This window comes from Pteronotus mesoamericanus, unplaced genomic scaffold (assembly GCF_021234165.1).
Source record: "Pteronotus mesoamericanus isolate MK-2021 breed Mesoamerican mustached bat unplaced genomic scaffold, CSHL_Meso_final contig_50, whole genome shotgun sequence".
NCBI lineage: Eukaryota > Metazoa > Chordata > Mammalia > Chiroptera > Mormoopidae > Pteronotus > Pteronotus mesoamericanus.
Window position 1 is genome coordinate 44,408,823 of NW_026555186.1, and position 24,389 is coordinate 44,433,211.

The 24,389-nt window shown below is 38.5% G+C and overlaps 1 protein-coding gene across 1 annotated transcript in view; it reads right to left on the reverse strand.

Moving 5' to 3' along the window:
- Positions 1-4,162: 4,162 nt before the first annotated feature.
- PCSK1 (proprotein convertase subtilisin/kexin type 1) overlaps positions 4,163-24,389 on the reverse strand; it is a 41,512-nt gene continuing 21,285 nt past the window's right edge. Inside the window, exons 8-14 of the mRNA XM_054578619.1 lie at positions 23,791-24,003; positions 21,194-21,294; positions 12,436-12,669; positions 11,657-11,814; positions 9,948-10,081; positions 7,691-7,852; positions 4,163-7,158 (exon numbers count right to left, since the gene is read on the reverse strand). Of these exons, the coding sequence (XP_054434594.1) occupies positions 6,781-7,158; positions 7,691-7,852; positions 9,948-10,081; positions 11,657-11,814; positions 12,436-12,669; positions 21,194-21,294; positions 23,791-24,003 (1,380 nt within the window). The 3' untranslated portion in view covers positions 4,163-6,780. The remainder of the gene's footprint in view (positions 7,159-7,690; positions 7,853-9,947; positions 10,082-11,656; positions 11,815-12,435; positions 12,670-21,193; positions 21,295-23,790; positions 24,004-24,389) is intronic.

The window sequence follows — 24,389 nt, forward strand, 5'->3', positions numbered from 1 at the left end:
TGTGGTGCTGCAATATTTTGTGCTGAGGCAAGGAAAAGGCATGAGTTATAATCTCTCAGAAATATCAGGCATGCGGCAATTATAAGCCTTACTTCTGATAGAGCCCAGAATCAAGCTGGGAAATTATTAACTGAAGATAGTTAGGTGGAAGAAAATGTCTTCTCAGGTTGGCTGAGGGAACACTGATTCTGGAAGACAATCCAGGGAAAAGGAATTCTGTCTGGATAAATGCATTACCATCTTGAAGAGTCACAATGCACATCAGTATATTAAAGGAACTTCTAAGAACTACAATGAAAAAATATGAAAAACTCAATTCTTCATTATGTGTTTGACAAATATACATGACCAGGGAATCCTTTTCCAACACATATACACACACACCACTAATCAATATGATGAAGAACACACTTTGGGAAATTAAAAAAGGAAGAAGATGACGATGATGACGACACATTAGTATCGGGCAGGAAGACCAAGCAGTGGGGAGGGAAATAAAACGGCCCAGCATAGCAGAAAACTCCTAGAGTCCATGCCCAGACTGCAATATCCTGACTCTCAATATGTTTCAGTGATTCTGAGTCTGCACTACACATAAATTCATGCTGGGTTGATATCAATCCAAAGGCTGCCTGAGCTATTGGGTTGGCCTGTGGTTCCCTTAAGAGAAGAGCTTTTGTGCATTCCAAGATAATAAATCAAGCAGTGATCACTGATGAGGACAACTGCCTCTCTCACTTCTAAATTCCAAAATTTGAAGTAAAGAAGCTGTAAAAATATCTATTTTGTTGTTCCTGAAAGTATGAGATTGCCTATTAAGAAAGATATCAGCTTGAAAAATTTGGAAGTAAAGCTAAAAAATGAAGAAGTGACATAATGAAAAGATGGGGTCAGATAGAGTAGTTTTACAATCCTGGCTTAGTTGTGTGACCTTGGGCAACTGACTTAACCTCTCTGAACCTCAGTTATCATATCTGTAAAAAACATTTCTTGCAGAATAATGCAAGCATTAGAAACAATATATTCTCATGATTTATTTTCTCATTGTGAAAAATATATATGCTTAATATGTAGTAAATATTCAATTAATAAAAATATTTCTATTATTTCAATTAGCAGAAAAGAATTGGTAGTATAGGACATACAGTACTCATTTGATTCCTATACTGTAAATATCTTCTGACATTATGTCACTTTTTTGTCTTGTTAATGTAAAGCATAGCTTGGGTTCTAAAATAAATGCCTGTTTAAAAATCTCAACTATGATGTCCTTTCTGAACTTGAACAAACCACATTACCTTTTACTGCCTCAACTTTCTAACCTACAAATTGGGACAATAATACTATTTATTTCTTATTTTTTTATAGTTCTTGTGAGAATTCAGTTAAATTGTGCACTGTGCTGTAGATATACTTAAGAACTCATTTTTCATTGTTGTTAATATCAACATTCCTCAATGCTTTATAAAATGTTTGCATTTGAATAGTGTACTCCAACAAAAAAATGATTGGGCATAAGGCAAAACTAAACAAATGATTTTCTCTTTTATCTCCTCCTCTTCACTTGCCACCTGTGGCATTCCTTGGCCCTAGGTAACTGCTCTTTGAGTCTTAGCTGTCATTTTGAGCATTCACTTCTTGCTGAGTCTAGTCTACATTAGCTACAATTAAATGATTTCCAGTGTGGCCTTAGGAGAAGAAGGTTCACATTGGAATGACAATTCCCAAGGCAGCACCATCTTGACTAGTGACAATTTATGGTATTTCCATCTTCTTCATTGATTCTAATATTTTCTCCTTTATTGAATTTGTAGTTAACTACAAATTCAAATCTTTTTGGCTCTAAATTCCATTTTCCTTTTACAACAAAACAACAGCAACAATCTCATTAATAATAAAAACTAACATTTATTGATTATTTACTATGTGCAGAAATCATACCATAAATTACCATAATCATAAATTATTTATTTGTATTATCTTATGTAATCATAACAGCAAACCTTTTAATGGTAGGCATCATTATTATAGATGAGGAAATAAGGCCCCAGAGGTGAAGTAACCTGCTCAAGGGCACACAGCTAAGAGGTGGTAGAGCCAGGATTCAAATTCACTTTTGGCTGATCCAAGAACCCACACCTCTCACGACTTTTTGTTGCTGTTTGAGAGGCATATGGTTAAATACTGGGGTTTTTTGTGGGGTTTCTTTTTTGGATTCTAGGCTCTCAACAAGGCACAATTTGAAAGGGGTGGTATTGGTAGTGGAATGAAAAAAAATGGAACTTTTATTTTTTAGTGAGTTTTGTTGACATAGTAAGGCTATGTCTGTAACAAAACACTTCAAAACTCAGTTGCTGAACAGGCATTTATTCTCATTCTCGCAAGTTGCCAAGATAACAAGTTCAGCTTATTTAGGCTGCAGTTATCTGGACAGCCCTGTTTCATGCTGTAAGTTGGCTGGGTTCAGAATGTGGATCTGCTGTGTACACATTTGTTCTAGAAACAGGCTGAAGGGGCAGTAGTTCCCTGGGGCATTCTCTTCACATAGCCCTGAATCACTGAAAACAAGAACCAAGCCAAACTGTGCAAGCACATTTAAGGTCCTTGCTTGCATCACATCCACTAACGTTCCACTGACCAAAGCAAATCACATAGTCAAGGTCAACATCAATGGGCCAAGAAAGTACACTCTTCCACAGGGACAGGGGGAGTGAAGTGGATAATTGTTATCATATGATTAGTGCTGTAACCTTGCAAAATTATGAGGCGGTTAGAAAACTAGTCTTCCTCCTTATGGGTTTAAATTTGTATTTAAGAATTTATATGTATCCTTGGAACATGTGCGTATTTGTGTTTGTACTCACAGCTTGCCCATTGTTGATCCAACATTTACCAAATAAGTGTTCAAAAAAACAGAGAGACATATCTTGAACCATTCTGGTGAGAAGTCTTTGAAAATAGCTGGATGTAGAAGGCAAAAGCTGCTTAGAACAGTCTTTCTGGAATTTGTGGAAAAATGTTTTAGTTTGAATGAATAATTAAGACTTAGGAGAAAGGAATGGAGTTTGAAGGAAAACCACCCGCCCTGCGTAGGAAGGTCAGATTCCGAAATGGTGTGGGAAGAGTCCAGGGATGGAGGTTTGAAGAAAGACAGAAAAGAGGGCCTGAAGGCCGGTGTCAATGTTGGGAGCTGGGGGCTTCTGAGGAGGGGACTTCTGGAGAGGATTTAATGCTTAGCTGCTATAATCTGACCTATAAACAAAGTCATGTTTAGTGAACTGTTGCAAATCATTTCTCTCACATGTAGTAAGTTCCTTTAGGTTTTTCTCCTCAACACTGCAGTTAAGGCTCAGTCATAGTTTTTATGTTGTTAAAAAGTAAAAGACTGAGCTATAAGGAAAAATAGCATATACCTATTGAGCTATTTTTAAGTTGCCTTTAAGAAAGCCCATTTTTCTTTTTTAATTTATTTTTATTATATTTTTCCCATTACCATTTATCCCTCTTCCACTTCCACTCACCCCTCCCTTCCCCTACAATCACCACACTGTTGTCCATGTCCATGAGTACTTTTGCCTTTTTGCTCAATCCCTCTACCTACTAACCCTGCCCTCTGATTCAGAGCTGTTAGCCTGCTATGAATGAGTTTGTCTCTATTTCACTTGTTAGTTCAGTTTGTTCATTAGATTCCACTTATGAGTGAAATCATGTGGTATTTGTCTTTCACCAACTGGCTTATTTCACTTAGCATAATGTTCTATGGGTCCACCCATGCTGTCGCTCAGGGTAATATTTTCTCCTTTTTTACAGCCAAATAGTATTCCATTGTTTAAGTGTGCCATAGTTGTTTTATCCACTTATCTACTGATACTTGGGCTGCTTCCAAATCTTGGTGATTGTAAATAACGTTGCAGTGAACATAGAGGTGCTTATACTCTATTGAATTCATGTTTCACATTTTTCTAAAAGGATTTAACTTCTTAATGTAAACCTTCAAATTTTCTTTTTGATAGTTCATTTGGGAAACACAGTAAAAGGAGATCCTATTTTTATTGGAAACATGAGCTTTTTTCTTTTTGACTTAGTGAGAAATCATTTATTCTTCTGATTTATAAGCATATTTTACATATAGTGATTAATACATCAAGTGTATAATGTGGGAGTTCCCTTAAGAATGCTAAGACCACATATATTAAACTCAGCTACACATTATATTAGGCTATTAGGCAAATGTCACTTTTAATACCACAACACATACATATTATACTTTTTCTTATACTGACAGAAGAACATGCCTTTCAAAAAATATTTTATTGGATGAAACTTTCTTATTCTCACGAAAATTTTGGTTCTTTAATATAATTTATTATGCCTTTTAAAATTGTTTGATAAAAGCATTGGTACATTATAAATACCTGTAAAGAAAATATAGTTTAAAATTTTGAGGGAAATATTATATAATTTTTCTCTTTTATATTTTCACAAAAATTCACACAGGCACTAAGAAAGACTGACAAAAATATTTTTTTTTTTTTTTTGTCTGAACAACATACCCCAGGTTGGAAACATTCAAACGTGACTTTAAATATTAAAGCTTCTCTGGAGTGAACCTTTGGCTACAATCCAATGAGTTGTTTGGGGTTTTAACCAGGAAAAGATACTGTTAAAAGAATGAAAAGAAAGCTTCAGACAATTAGCACTAGGCTAGGAATGGGGAAAGGATGAGATTTCATTTATTACTTTTATTGGGCTCTCTAGATCTTAGCTTTGTTTTTAGTTGAAAATTTCTCTCATAACTCCCTGGTCCTTTTCAGCTTTAACACTTTTGATCTGCTGCAATTTTCAGAATTCTATGTAACACTCCATACTGAACAGCATGAGGAACTCCCAAGAACAAAGTGATACTACAGTTCTTTTAGGAGAATATCCTTGAAGCTTCAGGGTATTTGAAAATACCCTTTTACTGCACACATTCATATGGTACAATAGGGGATGAAATTTTGTCCTATAAACCATACTTCAAACCAAAGCAAGTGGCAGACTCTAGTGTTTTCTTCTTAGTCTAGCTCATGTGTAGCCTGATAAAGTTCAGACTTCATGGAAGTATTGCAAATAGCACACCCAATGGGAGACTGCACTGTAGGTGACTAGAGCCTTTGTGAGCAGGTAGAGAATGGGAAGCTAGTGGGTTGGCAGTAATGAATTAGAATAAATGGGCATCCAGCCATGGTAAGATTAAGTGAACATGTCAAACTAGGTATCAGAGGTACTTTCAGAAGATTAAAATACCATTTTGGAGGCCAATAATTTAATTAAGTCATGGAAAATTCTCATAATTATCATACAGATCCTGTCTGAAAGAAGTTAAGATTTTTTTTCTAATGCATTTACACTTTGAACATGCTCATTTAGTGCAACAGTGGGCAAAATAAAATGCCTATTGAGTGTTTGCCGGTGAGGTGGCTGCCATCAGCAGCATGGAGCAGAGCACCTTGGGAACCGGGCATTCAAGTCTAGCCGAGCAGCTGCTACTTAGCTCCAAGCAACTGTCGCCACAAGGGAAGATGGGCCTGAGAATCAGGTTATATGTGAAATCTCAAATTTTCAATAGTCATTCACATTTTTAAAACATTTTACAAGCCAAATAAAATCTCCCTGAAGAACAAATATGGCCTGTGGGCTGCCACCTCATGTCCTCTGAATTGAAGCTTGGAAGCAATTTCATGAGAATTTGTATACTCTTCAGTTGTAAGATTGTAGAAGAGCCTTTAGTGTCAAGGAGTGATCACTTAGTTTCAAAGATCCAGAAAAACCTATTCTAATGAATACAATTTTAAAAACAAACAAACCTCCCATTGGCTCTTCCAATATGAATATTTCTCCTGTTAGATTGGTTCTCTGTGTTATGAGCAGTTTTCTGTTATTATTGCTAAAAAAAAATTACAGCTAGGAATTTGCTAAGTCCCACATGTAAGTTTGTTCTAAGAAGGTAGTATAAATTAGTTCTCTCAGTATTTATTAATAGTTTGTGGCTAAGACAAGTGAGGAGAATCTTGAGAAGGGGAAATACAGGAAGCCCAGAGCATACAGGTGAGGGTCAGTCGCCTTTAGATCCGCAGAGGCCTCTCACATGGCACACCAGGCAAAGAGTGTTCTAACACTGCTCAAACCAGATAACACAGACTCTGACGTCTGTTCGTGGGTCTAATTCACCCAGCTTTTGCCCCCAAACAACTGGATGTTCATTCCCTGAATAAGTAGTCCTTTGTAATAGAAAAGATAGGATCTGGGTCTAATTGTGAACTCTTTTGTTGGAGACTTTCCAAAGCCTTCTGTGACATCAAAATTCAAAGAACCACAGGGCAAAGTCAGGGGACAGCTATCAGAACAATTTTCTTCCTCTCATTCTTTGTAGATTACTTTTCAAATTAATCTATTGCCCAGCTCACGACCTTTCTTTTGAGAGATGAAATGGGAGGGCCAAAGGAGGCGGTCTAATGTGGTTTGAGGACCGTGTGTGAACTGTGGCTCTAGAAAGAACAAACACTTTACTTGTGTCAGCAGAGAAGAGACACTTTGAAAGAGCTATGATCCATTCAGGATGCTGGATTTACTATATGAGCTCATCTCTTTCAAATGTCCAGTTTGGGGAGAAAAAGGAAAAGTATCGCCAAGAATATTATAAGCATAAGAATCAATGACAAAAACAACTACTTCAGGCACAGGCAAAATCTAAGGGGAAGAAGCATGAATATTTCCAACTCAGGACCATGACTTATTTTAATTTTCTTCATTCAAAATGTCCACCAGAGCTTGCAGCAGGCGGTCATCTCTGTGCTTGTAAGGTTTGGTGTTATAGAAAACATCAACGTAGTCGTTATACAGACTGTCCTCAGCGTCTTTAAGCTGGGAAGGTTTGTTCAGCTTTTCCAGGGCTTCGTAGAAATTTTCATAAGGGACGTTGAGCTTTGCACTTGGAGACTTCTTTGGTGATTGCTTTGGTGGTGAGCTTTTGCTGAAAGCACTTTGTAGGAGTCGCAGCATGGCCTCAGACGGGGCGCCCTCCACCAGGTTGTCCCTTCTGTTTCCCACGCCGCCGCCGCTGCCGCTTTTTGTAGTCAGTGGATTTTCTTTCAGGTTCTCTTCTGTGGGCTGCTCCTAAAATACAGATATCCACCAACAAAGGGAAGAAGGCTCATTACTTAGTGCTGGGCAGGCCGGCTGCAGCACAGGCTCCGCTTCCCCTCAAGAGGCAGTTGGGGAGTAGACAGAGTGTGAGGCTTCGAGTCACACTGACTCAGGTACCTGGGCACTTTTTAAACTCTAACTTCACTTATAAAACGGGAGTAAGAATGCCTCCATTTCTGGTGGATTTAAAGACTAAAATGGTGTATTAAGTGCTTATACTTATTGGTCTCCTTCACTTTGATAAGTGAAGTGGAGTTCAAGTTAGGGAATTTAATCATTTTGAATTGATAAATTTTAATTTCCAAATTCTGGATGAAAGGATAAATGAATAAGACAGTAGGGTTTCATTCTATGGAAAATAAACAATTTACCACAGCCACTCCCTTTCTTCCTTACTCGTGTTTAACTCACTCCTGCCTAAAAGTTGGGGCAGCTTCACTCACCACATTGTCAATCTAGAGTTCAATAAAGAACATGCCAAGAAGAATGTATCTGCACAGACCTCGCCTGACTCCGCCATCTTCTCCACCCCTCTTCTGTCGTTCTGCACGGTGTTGTAAGATGTGTACACACGAGGCTGCTTCATGTGCTCTGGCTGAGAGGAGGTCCCATGAAAAATCAGCTTCCAGTTCACAATTCTCCCTTCATTTTGCATTCTCCCGGACTGATGGATAAGCATACATCATCTTAGTGTGTGTTCTGAGTAACATAAAACAAGCTCCTTCAAAATATCTATAAAGGATTTTATAGTTAAAATCTAATTTGAAATTTCTGTGCATTCCATGAGTAGAGCTCTGTGTAAAAAGAAAGAAATCGCTGGAGGAGGGGGATAAAGGGTGATGGAAGGAGACTTGACTTGGGGTGGTGAACGCAGAATACAACATACAGATGATGTGTTATAGAATTGTACACCTGAAACCTATGTAATTATATTAACTAATGTCACCCCAATTAAACAAAAGAAAAAATTAAAAAGGAAAAGTAAAGAGCCCTGACCAGGTGGCTCAGTTGGTTGGAGCATTGTCTTGTACACCAAAAGGTTGTGGGCTCAATCCCTGGTCAGGGCACATGCCTAGGTTGCAGGTTCCACCCCCATTTGGGATGTGTATGGGAGGCAACCGATTGATGTTTCTCTCTTACATGGATGTTTTTCTCTCTCCCTCTGCACCCCCGCCTTCCTCTGTCTCTAAAATCGTTAATGTGTCTTTGGGAGAGGATTTTTAAAAGGAAGATAATAAAAGAAAAGAAAGTGAAAAAAAAAAATCAGTGGATTCACTCTTGGTATGAAAATTGACAGTTTATAGGCTTGAAGATTCAAAAAATTATTAATTGCTTCACTTAATTAAAAAAGCAGAACTCTTGGAGGCAGGAGTAGGTAGGGCAGGAGAGAAAAATAAGGGGAAAATGGGGACAACTGTAAATGAACAAAAATAGAAAATTTTTTAAAATAAAAAAACAGAACTCTCTATATGAACCTCCTTTTCTATAGAGGATGTTCTTAAAAAAAAGTTGACTGTACCTTCTATAAACAGAATTACATTTACCAGTTATCACCTTGTAGAAACATTCCATTGGTGAAAAAAGTTAGCTTTTATGGAGCATTATCAGTAGGCTTCAGCATTAGTCAGCCCTTAAAACTGTACATTATAGGAAGAGTAATATTTTTCAGAGACTCAAAACTATGTTAAAAATAATGCACTGAAATCTAAAATATCTTTTAAAAAGAATTTAAAAGTATAGAGTCAAATTCTGCAGACTTATCTTGGTGAATAGATTTTCTTAGTTTCCTGATGGTGAAACTGAATAAAAGAGTGGAGGCCATGTTCATGAACAGGACCACCAACTAAGGACATTTTCTTACTCTACCTAGGAATTTTTACAACTTCCATTTCTAAGTTACAATTTTAGCTGTCTTTAAGAGACAGCTATTCTCAGAGAAAAAAGTAATAATAACTTTAAAATTTATATTAATTTGGCATTTTCAGGAATTTAAAATCATTTCTTTTAAAAAAGATATTTAGACATTGAAACCTGGTGCTGCTGATGCTTATAACACATCTCTCTCAGGAGAACTCAGACCAAAACAGCATTTATTTATATGCTCACCTATAGAAAATGCTGGAGAAATGATGCAAAAATAAATAATTCGGCTGTATAATTTAGTTGTATAAATATTTGGATTTTTGCTCAGAAACTCCTTGCTTTATTTTTGTGACTGTATGTTATAATTATAGAGTGTTAGTACACACAGGGAATGAGAAATGCTTTGGAGTTTGTGTCATAACTGAAACAAAACAAAACAAAGTAATTTAAAATAAGCTGTCTTGTCTAATAAGTAAGCTACTTTCAAATAGCCACTACAGTAAATATTTGTAGTAGTTCCTTCATGTGACTCTAGCAGAGTGACATAAACAAAGCTGGTCTAGCATTTAACTATGTTTGTGAATATAGCTCACGCTGGTGAGTAGATCATGTGGCTGGCTTCATTATGACATGGGAACATTTGGATTTGTCCCACTGTCTGTCACATTGTGTATCAGAATATCTACTCTTCCTTCTCTATGGATAGAACCTAATCTTCTTTTTTTTTCTTAAATCTATGTAGCCAAGTAGGCAGGACTCAAACCACTACATCTTTTCCTTACTTCAACTAAGGAGTAATCAAAGTTCCTTGGAGCCCTGATTAATGATGACACCAACCTTAGAACTCCTTCAAAGTGTTTAAGCTTGTGTTTCTGCAGCCTTTCATCCCCACTTACCATGTCTGCAATTCGCAAAGTCCAGGTGCCTATTGGATTCTCTCCCCACGTGTGGACAGACATGAAGTCCCAATTTTTAAAGCCATTAGGAGACGTATCCCGCTCTCTTTCAGCCAACAGAACGGTGTTGGTTCCTATTTTCATACAAAAAACACAAGTCAATAAATGTTCTAACAGTTCCGATAGGACACACTGTAGCATCTGAGAACAGAAGATGAAAGCTGGGAGAGATTAGCCCTCCAAATTTTCCCTTTGAGTATAAGACCAGGATAGATACATTCACAAGACAAAAAATGCCTTTATCCACAGTACTTTGCACATTGCATGACATAAAATACATTCTCAATAATGTGGAAAAATAGATAATGAATGAGTATATTAAGGTTTATTTGAATAAGGAGAACTCAGAGAACCACGTTACAAACTATTGTACCTTAGAGAGTCAAAGACCTAAATACATTTTAATGGAACTATCATTTTGAAATTTAAAAAGAAATTAAAAATTTAATAGGTAATTGAGTCTATAATCTTGTGTATATGTAAAAAATAAAGCTATATTAATTTCACAATCTCTTATATAAAACTACCAGTAGGAGTAACTCTCAATTTTGAAATTCAAGCTTCCTTTAGATCAACGAATAATATTTCTAAGTGAAAGAGCCAAATGAATTACATCATTTTCAAATGAAAAAGTTTTCTACCAATATTTTAGGCCAATTCCAAGATATCTAGAAAGTGTAACTCCAAAATTAATAGAACCCACTCCAAGCCTCTAAGTTCATATCCAAGAAGATTATAGAGATAACTCATCTTTCCTCACAAATCACCTATAGACATTGAATTTAGTCAAAGATTGAATCCTACAAAAACATAAGAGTGTTGGGATAGCTTCTCCTGGTTGGACTGTGGTTTGTGTTCACAAGCTCTTTCCCATCCAAGATCGCATCAGAATTAGCACCCTCTCAGGAAAAAGCAGATGTCCATATATCATATTGTGTGGCCTTAATGTATCATTGTGGAAAATTTGTTAGTCTTCTCAATCCTCTTTCATGGCTCAGAATTCTCAGTTTTTCAATTGATTCCTTGGATATGCCTGATATATCTGTCAACTTTATTAATTAATTACCAGAGCAATTATCACTACTGTGTTATCCTAGAGAAAAGAATGATAGACCAGTGACCTGGGAAAATGAACACAATTTGAAAATGGTATTAAGGTATTAATTAAACTCCAGAAAGGCTTATTAATTAAAGGTATTATTTGAATAGGCCTCACTCTTTGCTTCTCTAAGGACCAGTAGGAATGAGCAGGGCAGAATTCTGATGATAAAAAAAGGCAGTATTTATATCCTCACCTGCAAACATGTTTTTACTAATTGGAGAGAGAGAGAAAAAACATTGATGTGACGGAGAAATATTGGTTGCCTCCCATATGTGCTCTGACCAGGGATTGAACCTGCAACCTAGGTATGTGCCCTGACCAGAAATCAAACCCACAACCTTTTGGTGAATGGGACAACACACCAACCAACGGAGCTACCCAGCCAGGGCATTAGCAGCAGCATATATTTTAAGACCTGAAAATATCTATTGGGAGATTTAGTTTTATAAAGAAACAAAAACACTCACTGATTTGAAATAATTCAGTTTACAGTTAAAAAGTTAAACAAATGGTTTAAAAGAAATTTTTGAAGTTTATAAAAGTTTACCAGCAGCAGAGGTGAGTGTGACACGAAGGTCTCCTCTTCGAGAATATTCAATTGTTGCTTCAAATTGTACATGTTCCAGGGACTTGATAGCATTTTCCTGTCCTTCACAAGCTCTTGTTGGAATCTCAATGATAACTTCTCCATTAGCTTTCAGAGCTCTAAAGATATTAATGAATCATCACTGAATAAAGTGTATTTCGTCTTCCTTGCATTTTATGCAAATATGTACATATCAGTCTTGATTAGATCTCAGCTAAGCTTGTTGAGTCAGATATGTTGGGTCAACCAGATGTGGTCTATGTAAAAGCAGTATGATAAAGGTTCTTTTGTTGAAGAAAAGTCATTATTCACATAGCACTAAGGTATGAAGTGAGGCTCTTGAGTGTTTGGATAATACTGGCTGGCACGTACTGTGTTTTATCAATTCTAAGATGCATTTTTTAAACATTTTAACATCTCTAAATTTGGGATAAAGCTTAAAACTGATGATTGATAATAGTTCAATTAGCAATGATTATTCTTAGTGTCATATAAAACAATGGTCACCTTATACTTAATGCATGATTGTAGGTAGGCTAGAGAGGCAAATGCAAATATGCTGATATGATTTGCAGATCTTTGATCTCAGTATTCCCCATAGACTCACAGAGAACACTAGCAAATGCTACCTCTACCTACTTCAGAAAGGTAGGTGAGGAGAAAATCAGGCAAAATGACAAACATGTTATCAAATAATGCTACAGGAACACTATTTTGTTCAAAATTCCTGACACACTTACCTGGGCTCAAAGTCATTGTCCTTTACAACACACTCTTTCTTCTCAGGTACACCATTCCAGGTTCTTGGATCAGCTAAGTCCACCAGAGCTTTGGCATTTAGCAGCCCGAATCCAAATCGACTATTCACCATCAAGCCTGCCCCGTTCTTTTTCCATCCAGGGTTATTGGCCAGTGGGTCATACTCAGAGGTCCAGACAACCAAGTGCTGCATATCTCGCCAGGTCAGATTTGGGCTGGATAGAAAGTGACCCAAAATATCTTTCAGGGACAAAAATGAGGTTTCCTTGCAAAAGCAAATGCTAAAAACAAGCATCTCCATTCAGAAATTATGCAGTACCTTTTGCAACTGTACTTATGTAATTCTGTTTTGTGTTACTACTCGTATGTCTTTTCATTCAGAATTCAAAATATGGTACAGAAAACTTCTCCCCATACCACATAAGTTAAGCTTTTACTATGAGTAAAATTTTGTGTTCAGCATTGTAGAAATGTAGGACTTGGTTCATGATTTCTAATTAGTTAAATCTAATTAACTGTAGCAAAAATTTAAAACAAGAGCACTTCTGACACAGGCTAGTGAACCAGGACAAGTGGAATAGGGAAACTGAGGCAGACAGCTGACAAATGGCCGAGCAATTTACAGCCAGATACAGAAGGCCGCCTCCTTAGAGATAACATGTAGGCCTCAGCTGTATTTCAGCTCGAGGCCCAGAAAAGCAGCAAAAACAGCTGGGCGATGCCAGGACCAGCTGCAATGATTAATGACCCCCTTCCCTGTCACTGTGTCTCAGTGAGACCATGACCCTGAAAGGGCACACCTGGAAAACTGAGGCATATTCTGCTGAAACCCCCCTACTCTGAGACCTTCCCTAAAATTCCCACCTACAAGAGAGAAATAAAAACTCAAAATGTAGGACCCAGCACATGCTCTCCCGCTGGGGAGCAGCCTGCACCAGTCCCTCCCCCACCCCTTCTGCCTTTCCTTCCCCCGCAGGAACACATCACCTAAACTCTAAGGGTTCTCACCAGACTGCAGCCAGGGAAAAATGGGCAGCGGCAGCTCATCCCAGGCTAATCCCCTGAACCTGTCTCCAAGGTCCCTTTTTCTCTGACTTCCCAGTGAGCTAAGGCAGCCCAGCCTAGGCTCTCCCTTATTGATTCTTCTATTCTAGGCCCTTCCTTGTTTCATTGTCGCCAGCTTCAATAAACCCGGGCTCACATTGTGAAATTTTCCTACACAAGTACAGGAACCCACACACTTCTGGCTGGCCCTAGGCAGACCCACTCAGGGCCAGCCCCCCTGTCTAGTAACAGTTCCTTTGTGTCTCCCAATCTGCTGCTGAAGGCCTTGTTTCCTTCTTAAGACTCAGATTTTAAAGACACAGGCTGGCTTCCTACTCAAATACTTTTTGTCTCTTCCTGTATCAAAAATGTCAAGAAACTCTTAGCTGCTTGAGATCAGTCTTGCAAGGCACTATGCTTAATACTATAAGGATGTTTGAGGAGGCAGTTATTGTTTTTAAGAAGCTTACAATCCAGTAAAAGAGCTAAGTTTTTTAAAAATAATTATAATAAATCTATTGAATACTGTGTTTATGGCATAATGCAGTGTAGAAGTTTAGAGGAGAGAGGATTCTTTTGGGATAAGAAGATCTAGGTTGGCTTTGCTGGAAGGGAATATTTGAGCTGGATTTTGAAAAGTGGATAAAATGTCAAGAGCTAGAGTGAGAATAAAGAGGGTGAGGCTTGGAGCAATACCTGTGAGGAGGTCAAGTACAGGATGTGGCCCAAGTACAGGGAGCAGTCTGGTTTGCCGGAGTAGGAAGAGGTGATGAGGAGGGCTGGGCTGGGTGGTGAGGGCCTTGACTCCGGGAAAGGGGCTCAGACTTCATAGTCTGGGCAATGGGGAATCATCAAGAAATTTTGAGCAGGGAAATGGTATAATCAGAAGTCTTGATAAAGTTATTTTAGCAAATTGGAGGTACACAGATAGTTGAATCTATTATAATGCAGATGAAACCTTTCCTGATAACCCTATTTAAAATTTCAATTCTCCTCACATGCTCTTGAGCATTCTTATCCTGCTATACTTTTTTCTTTAGGTAGCATTTATCACCTTTGAACAGAGTGGACAACTCATTTGTTTTGTATATTATTAATGTCTGCCTCCCTGCTAGGATTAGGCATGAGAAGGGCTGAGATTTTTGGGCTGAGATTTTTATCAGTCTTTTTCTCTGATGTGTGCCTAGCACTCAGAAGAATTCCAGGCACAGAGTATATGCCAAGTAAATATTGGTTGGTTGAATGAATGTGATTGAATTCATTCAACCAACCAATTGATTGAATGTGACTATGTGTTAACTAGCGCCAAATGTAATTTGAAAACTTATTGCTGTTAGTCATTAGAGTCTTTCAAGATCTCAAGTTTTCCCTTATCTTTGAGGCCTACATTGTTTCTATTAAGCCAATAAAACATTATCTAAGAAATAAATGCCCATGTCTTTAGTCCTCAAGGCTTCTATCTTATCACTAAGTTGTGAAACAACCCTCAAGGGAATCTGGCTCAATTTGCTATTTTCTCCCTAGAGCCAGTAATATGTTGGTGAAGTTGTCCCCTGGTATGTACCGCAAAGGCTACTTGGCAGGCCTCACAGGGAAGCTCCTTCCCCACACCAGCCCAGGCGCACAGCCCATCGATTGTGGTCTCTCTAGGGAGCTGCAGTCAAGGACTCAGGCCCCTTCCTTGGTCAAGCTCTTCCGGTGTTTACATTTCTGGCCCCTTCCACCTTCATTCTTAGGTCTCCTCATCTGAGGCCTTGGGCAGCGGTCTCCTCTGCCGAGGCCTCCTTACAGAGGGAGTGGGAGAAACCTTGAGGACATTTTCCCCCCTCTCACGACCCAGGACTTCTCCACTGCCAGCCTCCTCCAAAGCCGTACCCCATCCCCAGAGTCCATAAAACTACCAGTCCTTTTGTTGGGGTTCCCTCACCAGTGAGGAAGAGCCTCATGAATGTGGTGCTCCACCTGGCCCTTGACTGATGCATTATTCCTTGGGTGAAAGTGAACCGGGGCAGTCAGGGTTTCCTCCAGTTTTAAACTCTGGTTTATACCATTGCCATAAGCAATGAAAGGCTTAAGTCTTCGTTTTTGGTTTGTTGCTTTAATTGTCTACTGTGACACCTAGCAGCTCAGTAGGCTCTCCGCTCAGCTGAGCTCCTGACAAACATACCACCCAGAGTATGACCGGCGGAGGCCTGAGAAAGACTCCAGGTTGGTGACTCCCTTGAGTCCCAGACTGCTTGCACCATGGTCCCCTGGTACACCTGTAAATATGGTAATTCCTGAGTCCCATCCTAAGCCTCCTGCATCAAGATATCTGAAGGCAGGGCATGATTCTATGTTTATATTTGAAAAAACTGTCTAACCAGTTCTATGTTATCGCTAAAATAAGAATTAGAAGAAAGAATACAAGCATATTACTGAGGCAATTAGAAATTAATTCAAATCATGGAGGTCAGAATAGGCAATAACAGAAGGCATATTAAACTATGTTCAACTACCAAAGACCTGTGTGACCTTAGGCAGGTCACCTCATCTCCATGGGCCTGAGCTGACTCATTTCTAAGAATAGAGGGATGAGTATAATCTCCAGAATTCCTCACTATTCAGACCTATCTGCCCAATATTATAAATACCTCACTATAGATCTTGTCTCTGCATTGGCCACCCCACCACATTCAGAAATAATTAACTAGCTGAGCAGAAATGTAGAAATTAATTCTGAACTAGAAAGCATTTTATTGAAATTCTTGCATCCATCCAGTCTTTTAAAGGGAGTTTCAGGTAGAAGCCTCTTATCAAGGTGGTCAATGGGCAACATACCACTTTCCTATTTGGACCATCAATGTGAGCAGGTGTATGGAGGTTGGGATGAGTAAGTGCTCTGAGAAGGCATAAGGCAGCGTCTTGAAAATAAAACACAAGGCATAGACTTCCTATATTTCTAGAGTAGAGCCTTTGTTTTACATTTAATTACATGTTTTATTGTTTTTTATTTTCTTTTACCTATTTTTTGCAAAATGTTCAAGGGGGCATCATTGCCATGCAACTTGGAAAATTAAGCCCATTGTGATTGCATTTCATAAATAAAAAGGAGCTGCTAATAATAGTACATCCCATTGCTGACAGCTTCCCTTTGTTAATTAGTGCTCACAGCATCCACAATAATTAAAATTTTTAAAGCTGCATTAGGTTGCTAATCAAGGATATGTTTATAGAAAATAAGGACTGTGGAATTAAACACTGAAATTAAGCATTGCTTCTAATTAGAGAATGTAGGTAAAGTAACCTGGAAACAAAATTCTAAAATGAAAGAGTCTTAGAAGCGACCTGGTTTAGCCTCTAATCACATGTAGGTAAGTCTAGTATGTTGAAGATTTTCTAACCTGGAGACTTTCCAACATTTTACCACCCACTGAGTCAAGGATTTATTTGATGTAATTTATCCAGAGGTTTCATGCAGCATTGAAAATTGTTTTTCCTTTCTCCAGCCTTTAATGAAAACAGAAGATTGGTTCATCTGTTTGTTTAATACCTCCAAAGATATAAAGGGGATTCAATGTTTCACTATAGAATTTGTGTTCTCTATTAAAAATTATTCTGATACCTTTGCTGTCTCCATGGAAGACTAGGGTTATTGCCTGCCATCTTTCTTATGTATCCTCACTACGTAATAATAATGTGCCATAGGCATTTATTCAAGGAATTTCTCTCTTTTTAGTGCCTATTAAGTACCTAAATGGGTATCTTCATAATTACAGCTACATGAGGTACAGGAAAAAACCGTTGTAAATGAACTCTTTATAGCATTGTTTCTCTAAATTTGGTTAAGGTAACTGCTAGCATTCAAACTGCCTAGGATACTTATTTAAAATGGGGATTCCTAGGCCAAATATGAGAAAATTCTGAATCTGAGTTGATAGCAGTGAGACCTGGGAATCTGCATACTGCATAGACTGCCAAGGTGATTATTATGTATGCTGGTGTTTGAGAAACACTCTTCTAGGGAAGAAAATTCCTCATCCATATTTGATCCAGAAACTACTCTTTCTCCTTCTCATCCCCCAGTGCTCCAGCTAAGTCATAATTAATGCAACATAATAAGTAGTAGTTTGCTTGTGACAAGGTGTTTTTTATGAGAAACTCATAAACACATGAGAGTTATGATGTTCCTTTATCAGTCTCAATCTTGTATCTCCCCTTTGTTTGGGAGGAAGGTAGGCTCATTCAACATTCAGCATTTCCTCTCTGTCAGGACCATGGGAGGCAGCTTGGTCTATAGTTGCTGATAGCACAGGCTTTGGGGTCAGACAGACCGGAGTTTGAATTTCTTTTAGGATCTTGGTTACATTTCTTAAACTCTCTAAGCCTCAGTTTCTTTGTTTATAAAATGAAACTAATAATTCCCATGCCACAAAGATGTTGTAAGGATTAAAATCAGCATTGTACATAAAGAGGTTAGCACAGTGCCTGATTCATGGTAAGAACCTGACAAATACTGAATGTTATTATTCTCAATAAATTTAACCCATAGTTGTTGTTTTTTTTCAGTCTCCACAGTTGTTCCTTGAAGACCAGCACATAGTGAAATAATTCTCCCAATCTTGACTGACTAGGGAAACTTCTAGAAATTCTGGCATTCAGATTTTCTGAAATAATTGTCTTGATATATAAACAATTGAATATAATTCAGAACACTGTTTAGGAAAAGACATCTCAATAATTTCTATGTACTTTAGTTGAATGTATACATAAACGTTAAGATAGATTATGTCCATCTTACTAATTACTGAATCAAAATAAAAGGAATTAAATGATTATTATGTGCACCAGAAAAATCAGTCTTAATGTCTCAAATTATGAACAGTGTGCAAATCTGATGTAACCTGCAAACCGTTCCCCTGAAAAATGCCATGCATACACTCACAAACAGTTCTGCATCTAGTTTCAAAAGAGCTCATGGACCCCTGGAAACTCATCCATGTATTTGATAGCAATCCATGGAGCCCCTGCTTTATAAATAGTCCAGTAGAAATTAATTGAGATTAATGAGGCTAGACCATTCTTAGGTAATTTTCTCCTTGTACAGAAAAATAAGTTTAAAATTTTACAAATTAGATATTAAAATTTTAATTCTCATGTAAAATTAACATTACATCTATTCACTAGATTGGTGTTTCTACTATACTGGTCACTGGACAAGGATGGGCTAGTTCTATTTCCATGCATCTTATAGGTGTTGGGTAGAAAAGATTTAATATTTTAAGGATGGTTTTCTTTTAACAGGTCCTTGGAGCTAACAGCTTATATCTTGAAATCTTAAATATCATGGCTTGTTATACCACCTGTGTATAACCACTTGCCTTCATAGGACCTTACCTTTTCCACTCAGAACTACTCACCACCAACCTCAACAATACATGTTGGATGATCTATATATGCTGATATTTTCTATTTCAAGTTGGAGAGTTTTATATAAGTAAAAGCTTTGAAACAAATCATCTGATCTGACCCCTTCACTTTATAGATGGTAAATTGAGCCCTCAAGTGATTAACTTCCGTAAGGTCACAGAGTAGTGATATGACTAGAAATTAAAGCTAGATGTTCTTGCACTTTTCACTGCTTAGATGACTTTTTCTCAAATTAGGTTTGGATCAGCTGATGCCAGTCTTAGCTTGTATTCATAGGTTTTGTTCTCTGTCAATCCCCTTCCTGTTACAAGTGAACTCAAATTCTAAGCATAGCTCTTCTTTTGGGCCCAAGAGTTTTAAGTGTTCCTCTGTTTCTGACCGAGCTCTTCCCAAATTTGCTGTTCTCTTACCAGACATCTTCCTAGCCCATCCAAGGAGGTAGACTCTTGGTATGAGCCTTGCTGGCCTATCTTGCTCAGCCCCTGTGGCCATCTTATAACTGAGAAACCAGGGACTAAATCTTAACTCCACAGATGGCCCCAGGGCTCTGGAGCTACCCTGGGTTCTCTTGGACAAAGTCTCAGCACCTTCTAGGCTCTTCCAGCTGTGGCATGAGCCAAGGAGTTCTTCTCTGCTGCTACTGTGAACCTTGTCTACTGAACATAGCATGAGGGGACTGCTTTGTCTTCTCTATAGAACATGGATGTTCTTCTAGGCTATCCTCCTTGTTAGCAAGAGTAATAGTAATTTACAAGTTTGATAGCTTCCCCTATCATGCAACAATAGCACCTGACTTGACATTAAATATTTCTCACCACACAACATTAGAAACTAGAAAGGAGTACAAATAAAAACTGTAGATATACAGTGTGAGACAGTTGGATTTAGAAAATATGTTGTTAAGTCCCCCCTCTCTTTTAAAGATTTTATTTATTTATTTTTAAAGAGAAGGGAAGAGAGGGAGAGGACTATCGATTGGTTACTTCTCACATGCTCCCAGTAGGGAACCTGGCCTGCAACCCAGGCATGTGCCCTGACCAGGAATCAAACCAGTGACCTTTCAGTTTGCGAGATGACGCCCAACCAGCTGGGCCACAGCAGCCAGGGATCAATCATTTTTTAACATCATACACTAAAGTAAATTTTAGGGGGATTTAGGACTTACATATGGCAAAGGAATCATAATAAAAAACATATACATAAATGGTCATCTAATTTTGGGTTGTAAATATTTGAGCATAAAAACAAACAAAAACCTTAAAGAAAAAGACTGACAAATATAACTGTGAATATATTAATTTCATTACATTAAAAATTACATATAAATAAAATTAAAAGGTAAGTGTCAAATTGACCAAGCATTAATTAATAGTTTTTCTAAACTAAGGCCATAAAACAAAATCAAGGCCATAAATAAGCAATCACAGATAATAAATGGCCAAAGAATATAAAATATTGAGCTTCATTAGTATAGAAATAAAAGTGTATAAAGATGAGATACCATTTGCATGTATGAAAATAGCAAATACTTTAAAAGATAATAAAAGTAACTTTAATAAGGGTTTAGGAGAATGGCACTTTCACACATATAATGCTGATGGAAATATAAAATGCTGTAGTCTTTCTAGACAGTAACATTAAAATATGTATGCCCTTTGACCCAGAAATTCCTATTGTGGGTGTTTATCCTGAGGAAATTATCAGAGATGACAACCAACATTTATGGACAAGGGTGTTTAAGCACGATTAGATAACTTTAATTAAATTTGCATTTACATAATAGAATACTATAAAAAGATTAAAATCCTGTTTTTAATTCTCATGCCCTCTGACATGTTATATCAGCTCTAAGACTAGGCTTATATGATATAAAAAAGGGATGTTTTAGAAACTTGTCATTCCTAATACTACCCACAAGAAATTATCTGGACATCTTCCCTGGGGGGAATAAACAGAAGTGAGAAGGCTTTGTAGCTGAGTGGGAGGAGAATTGGGAGGACAGCATCAGTTTTTGAAGCTCAAGAAACATTGATTCAGACATGAAAATGTGCTCAACATACTATAGGGATTTTAAAAAATTACAATATAACGTATATATTAAGGTCCCAATTTTGTAAGATACACGCATGTACTAAATCTACATGAGATGTTAACAGGAAGAGAGCTTGTTTTTATTATTTTTTTGTAGTTTTCTACTGTAACCATCTATTCAGAAAACAATATACATCATTAAAAAGAAGAAGGTGCAGCCTTAGTAATGGTGATTAGATGTTTTCTGGGCCTTACTTTGCTTCCAGGGCCAGAGCAAAGATGCCAGCAGCCAGGGGGGCCGAGGCCGAGGTGCCCGTGTGGGTCTCTGTGCAGTCGTTGTGCAGGTCTGCGCTCGTCTGGGTGGCATCAGGAAGGAGAGAAACACAGGAGGACATATAAGGAGTGTGATCCCGTCCCTGGGGGTTAACCATACCTAGGGCTGCATCTGCTGTGATCAAGAAGCTCAGTTGATTCGATTCCCGACTTCCTCCTCTAAACCCCAGACGGATGTTTGCCATCTGCTGATATTTTAGTTCACTCTCCTCTATATGCAACTTGTCTATAATTCTGGCACCAGGATGCCTTTTCTGGGGATGAAGTACTCTCACTATGAATATTTTCTCCTCTGAGATTCCCAAATGAAATGCTGTCTGTAAAAAACGGGACTGTTTCAGAATCACTGTGAATCACACTGGCCCATTAATCATCTGGTCCATTGTGTTTGGCCTGGCATATTTAGAAATTCTGTCTCATGCAAAATTCCCTTTTGCCTTCAGACTGACATTTGACTGCCTCTTCAGTACAAGAATATGAAGCTATTCTGATTTTGGCCACTTGAACTACTTGCACAAGATTTGTTTAGTGTGAGTTTGCACTCACTGTGGTAATTTGATGCCCATGAGTTAGTGTCCACATTTGCACACTGATGAAAAGGATGAGTTTTTCAAACAGAAAGTGCACTAGACTTAGATCTGGGTCCAAATTCTAAAGCTGCTATTCAGTAGATGTGTCTCAAGGGCAAGGCACCTGGGTTCCCATCTGTAAAATGAGGTTGACATTTCCCAACTCATATTTTGAGGCTGGAATGAAATCTTGTCTGTGAAAGCATTTTTACACAATAATATTGAATGTAAAGAATTACCCAGGCTAATTATAGGTTAATTGAAGAGGTTGCCAAGATGAAGGGAAGAAACCAAAAAGCCTTTCAATCGTTCTGCCTTAAGGACCGTAGTACTGCTGGTTGGACAAGTAGTTGGGCCAAAGGACGACTAACAAGACACCCACCCAGACTCCCATGCTATGGTTTTTAGTTAGAGGTTTCAATGTGTGGGAGAGAGGTGTAAAAAAATAATTTGTTCTGTTATCACCTCCTTTGGCTTCCCACCTAGAGTTGCTGAATTTCTCAAGTTATGGTGGCTCTGTTCCTCAGAGAGTTGCGGAAGCAAGGTTGCCCGTTTTACCTGTTGACGCAAGTAAGCCCCCAGAGATGACTGTGCTGAGGAAGAGGTTTGCGTAAGACAAAGCCTATGTTATTGCCACCGTCTCAAATAGAATTCACCAGCTGTCTCTCCTGTGGCTGATTTAACTAAAGAGGGATCTTTACAAAGATGGAAATTCTTCCTCCTACCTCAGAGAAGAGTAGCTCAGGTGAGGGACAGTCTATGAAACAGTGACTCTGAAATGCATGCTAATGGGCCGTTTTCCCAAAAGCAGCTCAGGACATGCACAGGGACAACAACAGGCAGGGGTCTGAACACGGGTGGAAAACATGCCTCATATACTCCTTTCCAAGGCTGTAAAATATGCCTACCATAAGGAATCCCTGTGTAGAATATCACTGTTATTTGTGTAATTGAAGATACGGGCATGGGAGGGCGGCCGCTGCTTTTAAGTTGAGGCCACAGTTTCATTGTCTAAGCTACAGTTGGTGAGAGAAGCAGGCAGAGTTCCAGAAGAGTGATCCTGTACAAATAAGACAGTAGTTCTGACAATTTTGTTGAGGTGCTATTAATACGAATTTTATAAACATTTTGAGTTCTAATAATTATTGGGTTCACCCACAATCTAATTAGATCATGACCTGTTATTTCATTGAGATTAGGATATACATACTTTAGCTAGTTATTTCTTTCTGTGTCAGAAGTTAGGTTTGGGTCTTTATACTTTTAAATTAAAAGTGCCTCTCTGTTCTTAAAGCCCCCAAATGGCCCTTTCTCATCGCGCCCTTAAAGGGAAATCCAATAATTACCCTTGGCAATCTGACTCATGGAAGCGAAACACAGCCAAGCGTGGGCTGGAGATGCTCTCTGAACATCTAACCTTTCTGAGCTGCTTATTTGGATGCTGAGAAGTTCACCTCAGGGGAAATTTAGACTGTTATTTTCCTGCAGGTGGTTTGTTCTTAGGAGACATAGCTGGTGTATGCTCTGTATTTTTATCATCTGCAAAAGGGCAAGTCAGACCATATCCCTGCTATTAAAGGAATCAACAAGCACAGGGTGATAAAGCCCCTACAACCCTAAAATCTCCTTTAAGGCTATTTTCAGGGAGGCATCACACAAGCCAAAAAGACATTTGGAGTCTCGACCATATGTAATGACAGATTGGTGGCTTCTCAGGGATGAGTTTAAAAATGACCGAGAGGAAACATCATTTTGGCAGAAGCGTCGTTATCCCAGAGAGAGAAAACTTCCTAATATATTCCAGCCTTTCAAGTGAGTAAAAGGATGAGTCTCCCCAGCTGAGATATCAAGCTTAAACAAGTCAGTTTCACCAAAGGTACTGACCAAAGCATTCTTTCAAATGCAAGCCATGCTCTTCTACCTAAGCAGAGTTAGACAAAAGCAACGTACGATCCGCTGGTCGGTGTAGTCCCCGCTGCTGTACGAGGTGGCCAGCGTGGAGGAGCACTTCTCAGCGTACCAGGGGGACAGGCCCTGCTGGGAGGCACTGCTGATGGAGATGGTGTAGATGCTGTCTGTGTACCCATCGCAGTCACAGTTGTCTCCCTGACGCCCCCCATTCCCAGAAGCCCAGACAAAGATGGAGCCCTTTCCTTGTCTCCCCTAAAAGAAAAACCAGAATATATCACATCTATTGCCATATATTGGGAACACTGTCACACCCCAATAAAATCACCAGCAAATATGTGCATGAAGTTCTCAGAGGCAGTGATTTGCAGGTCTGATTCATCTTCAGGTCCTCCAGCCTCAATTCTAGAAATCTTATGAGACTTCGCATGATTGAGTCACTGGGCTCTGGGTCTGCCAGCCCTTCACCTGGGCCCTCTCTGGGATGGGGATGAGCTGGTGCATTTCTTTCTTTTCTTTATTATGCAGATTTATAATCTGGCCATTAGCACCTGTTCATATTTTTTTCACTCTTCCCTTGGCTTATGTCATTACGTTTGAATCTTTGAACTTCCTCTCTTTCTTTATGCTTGGATCTTGGT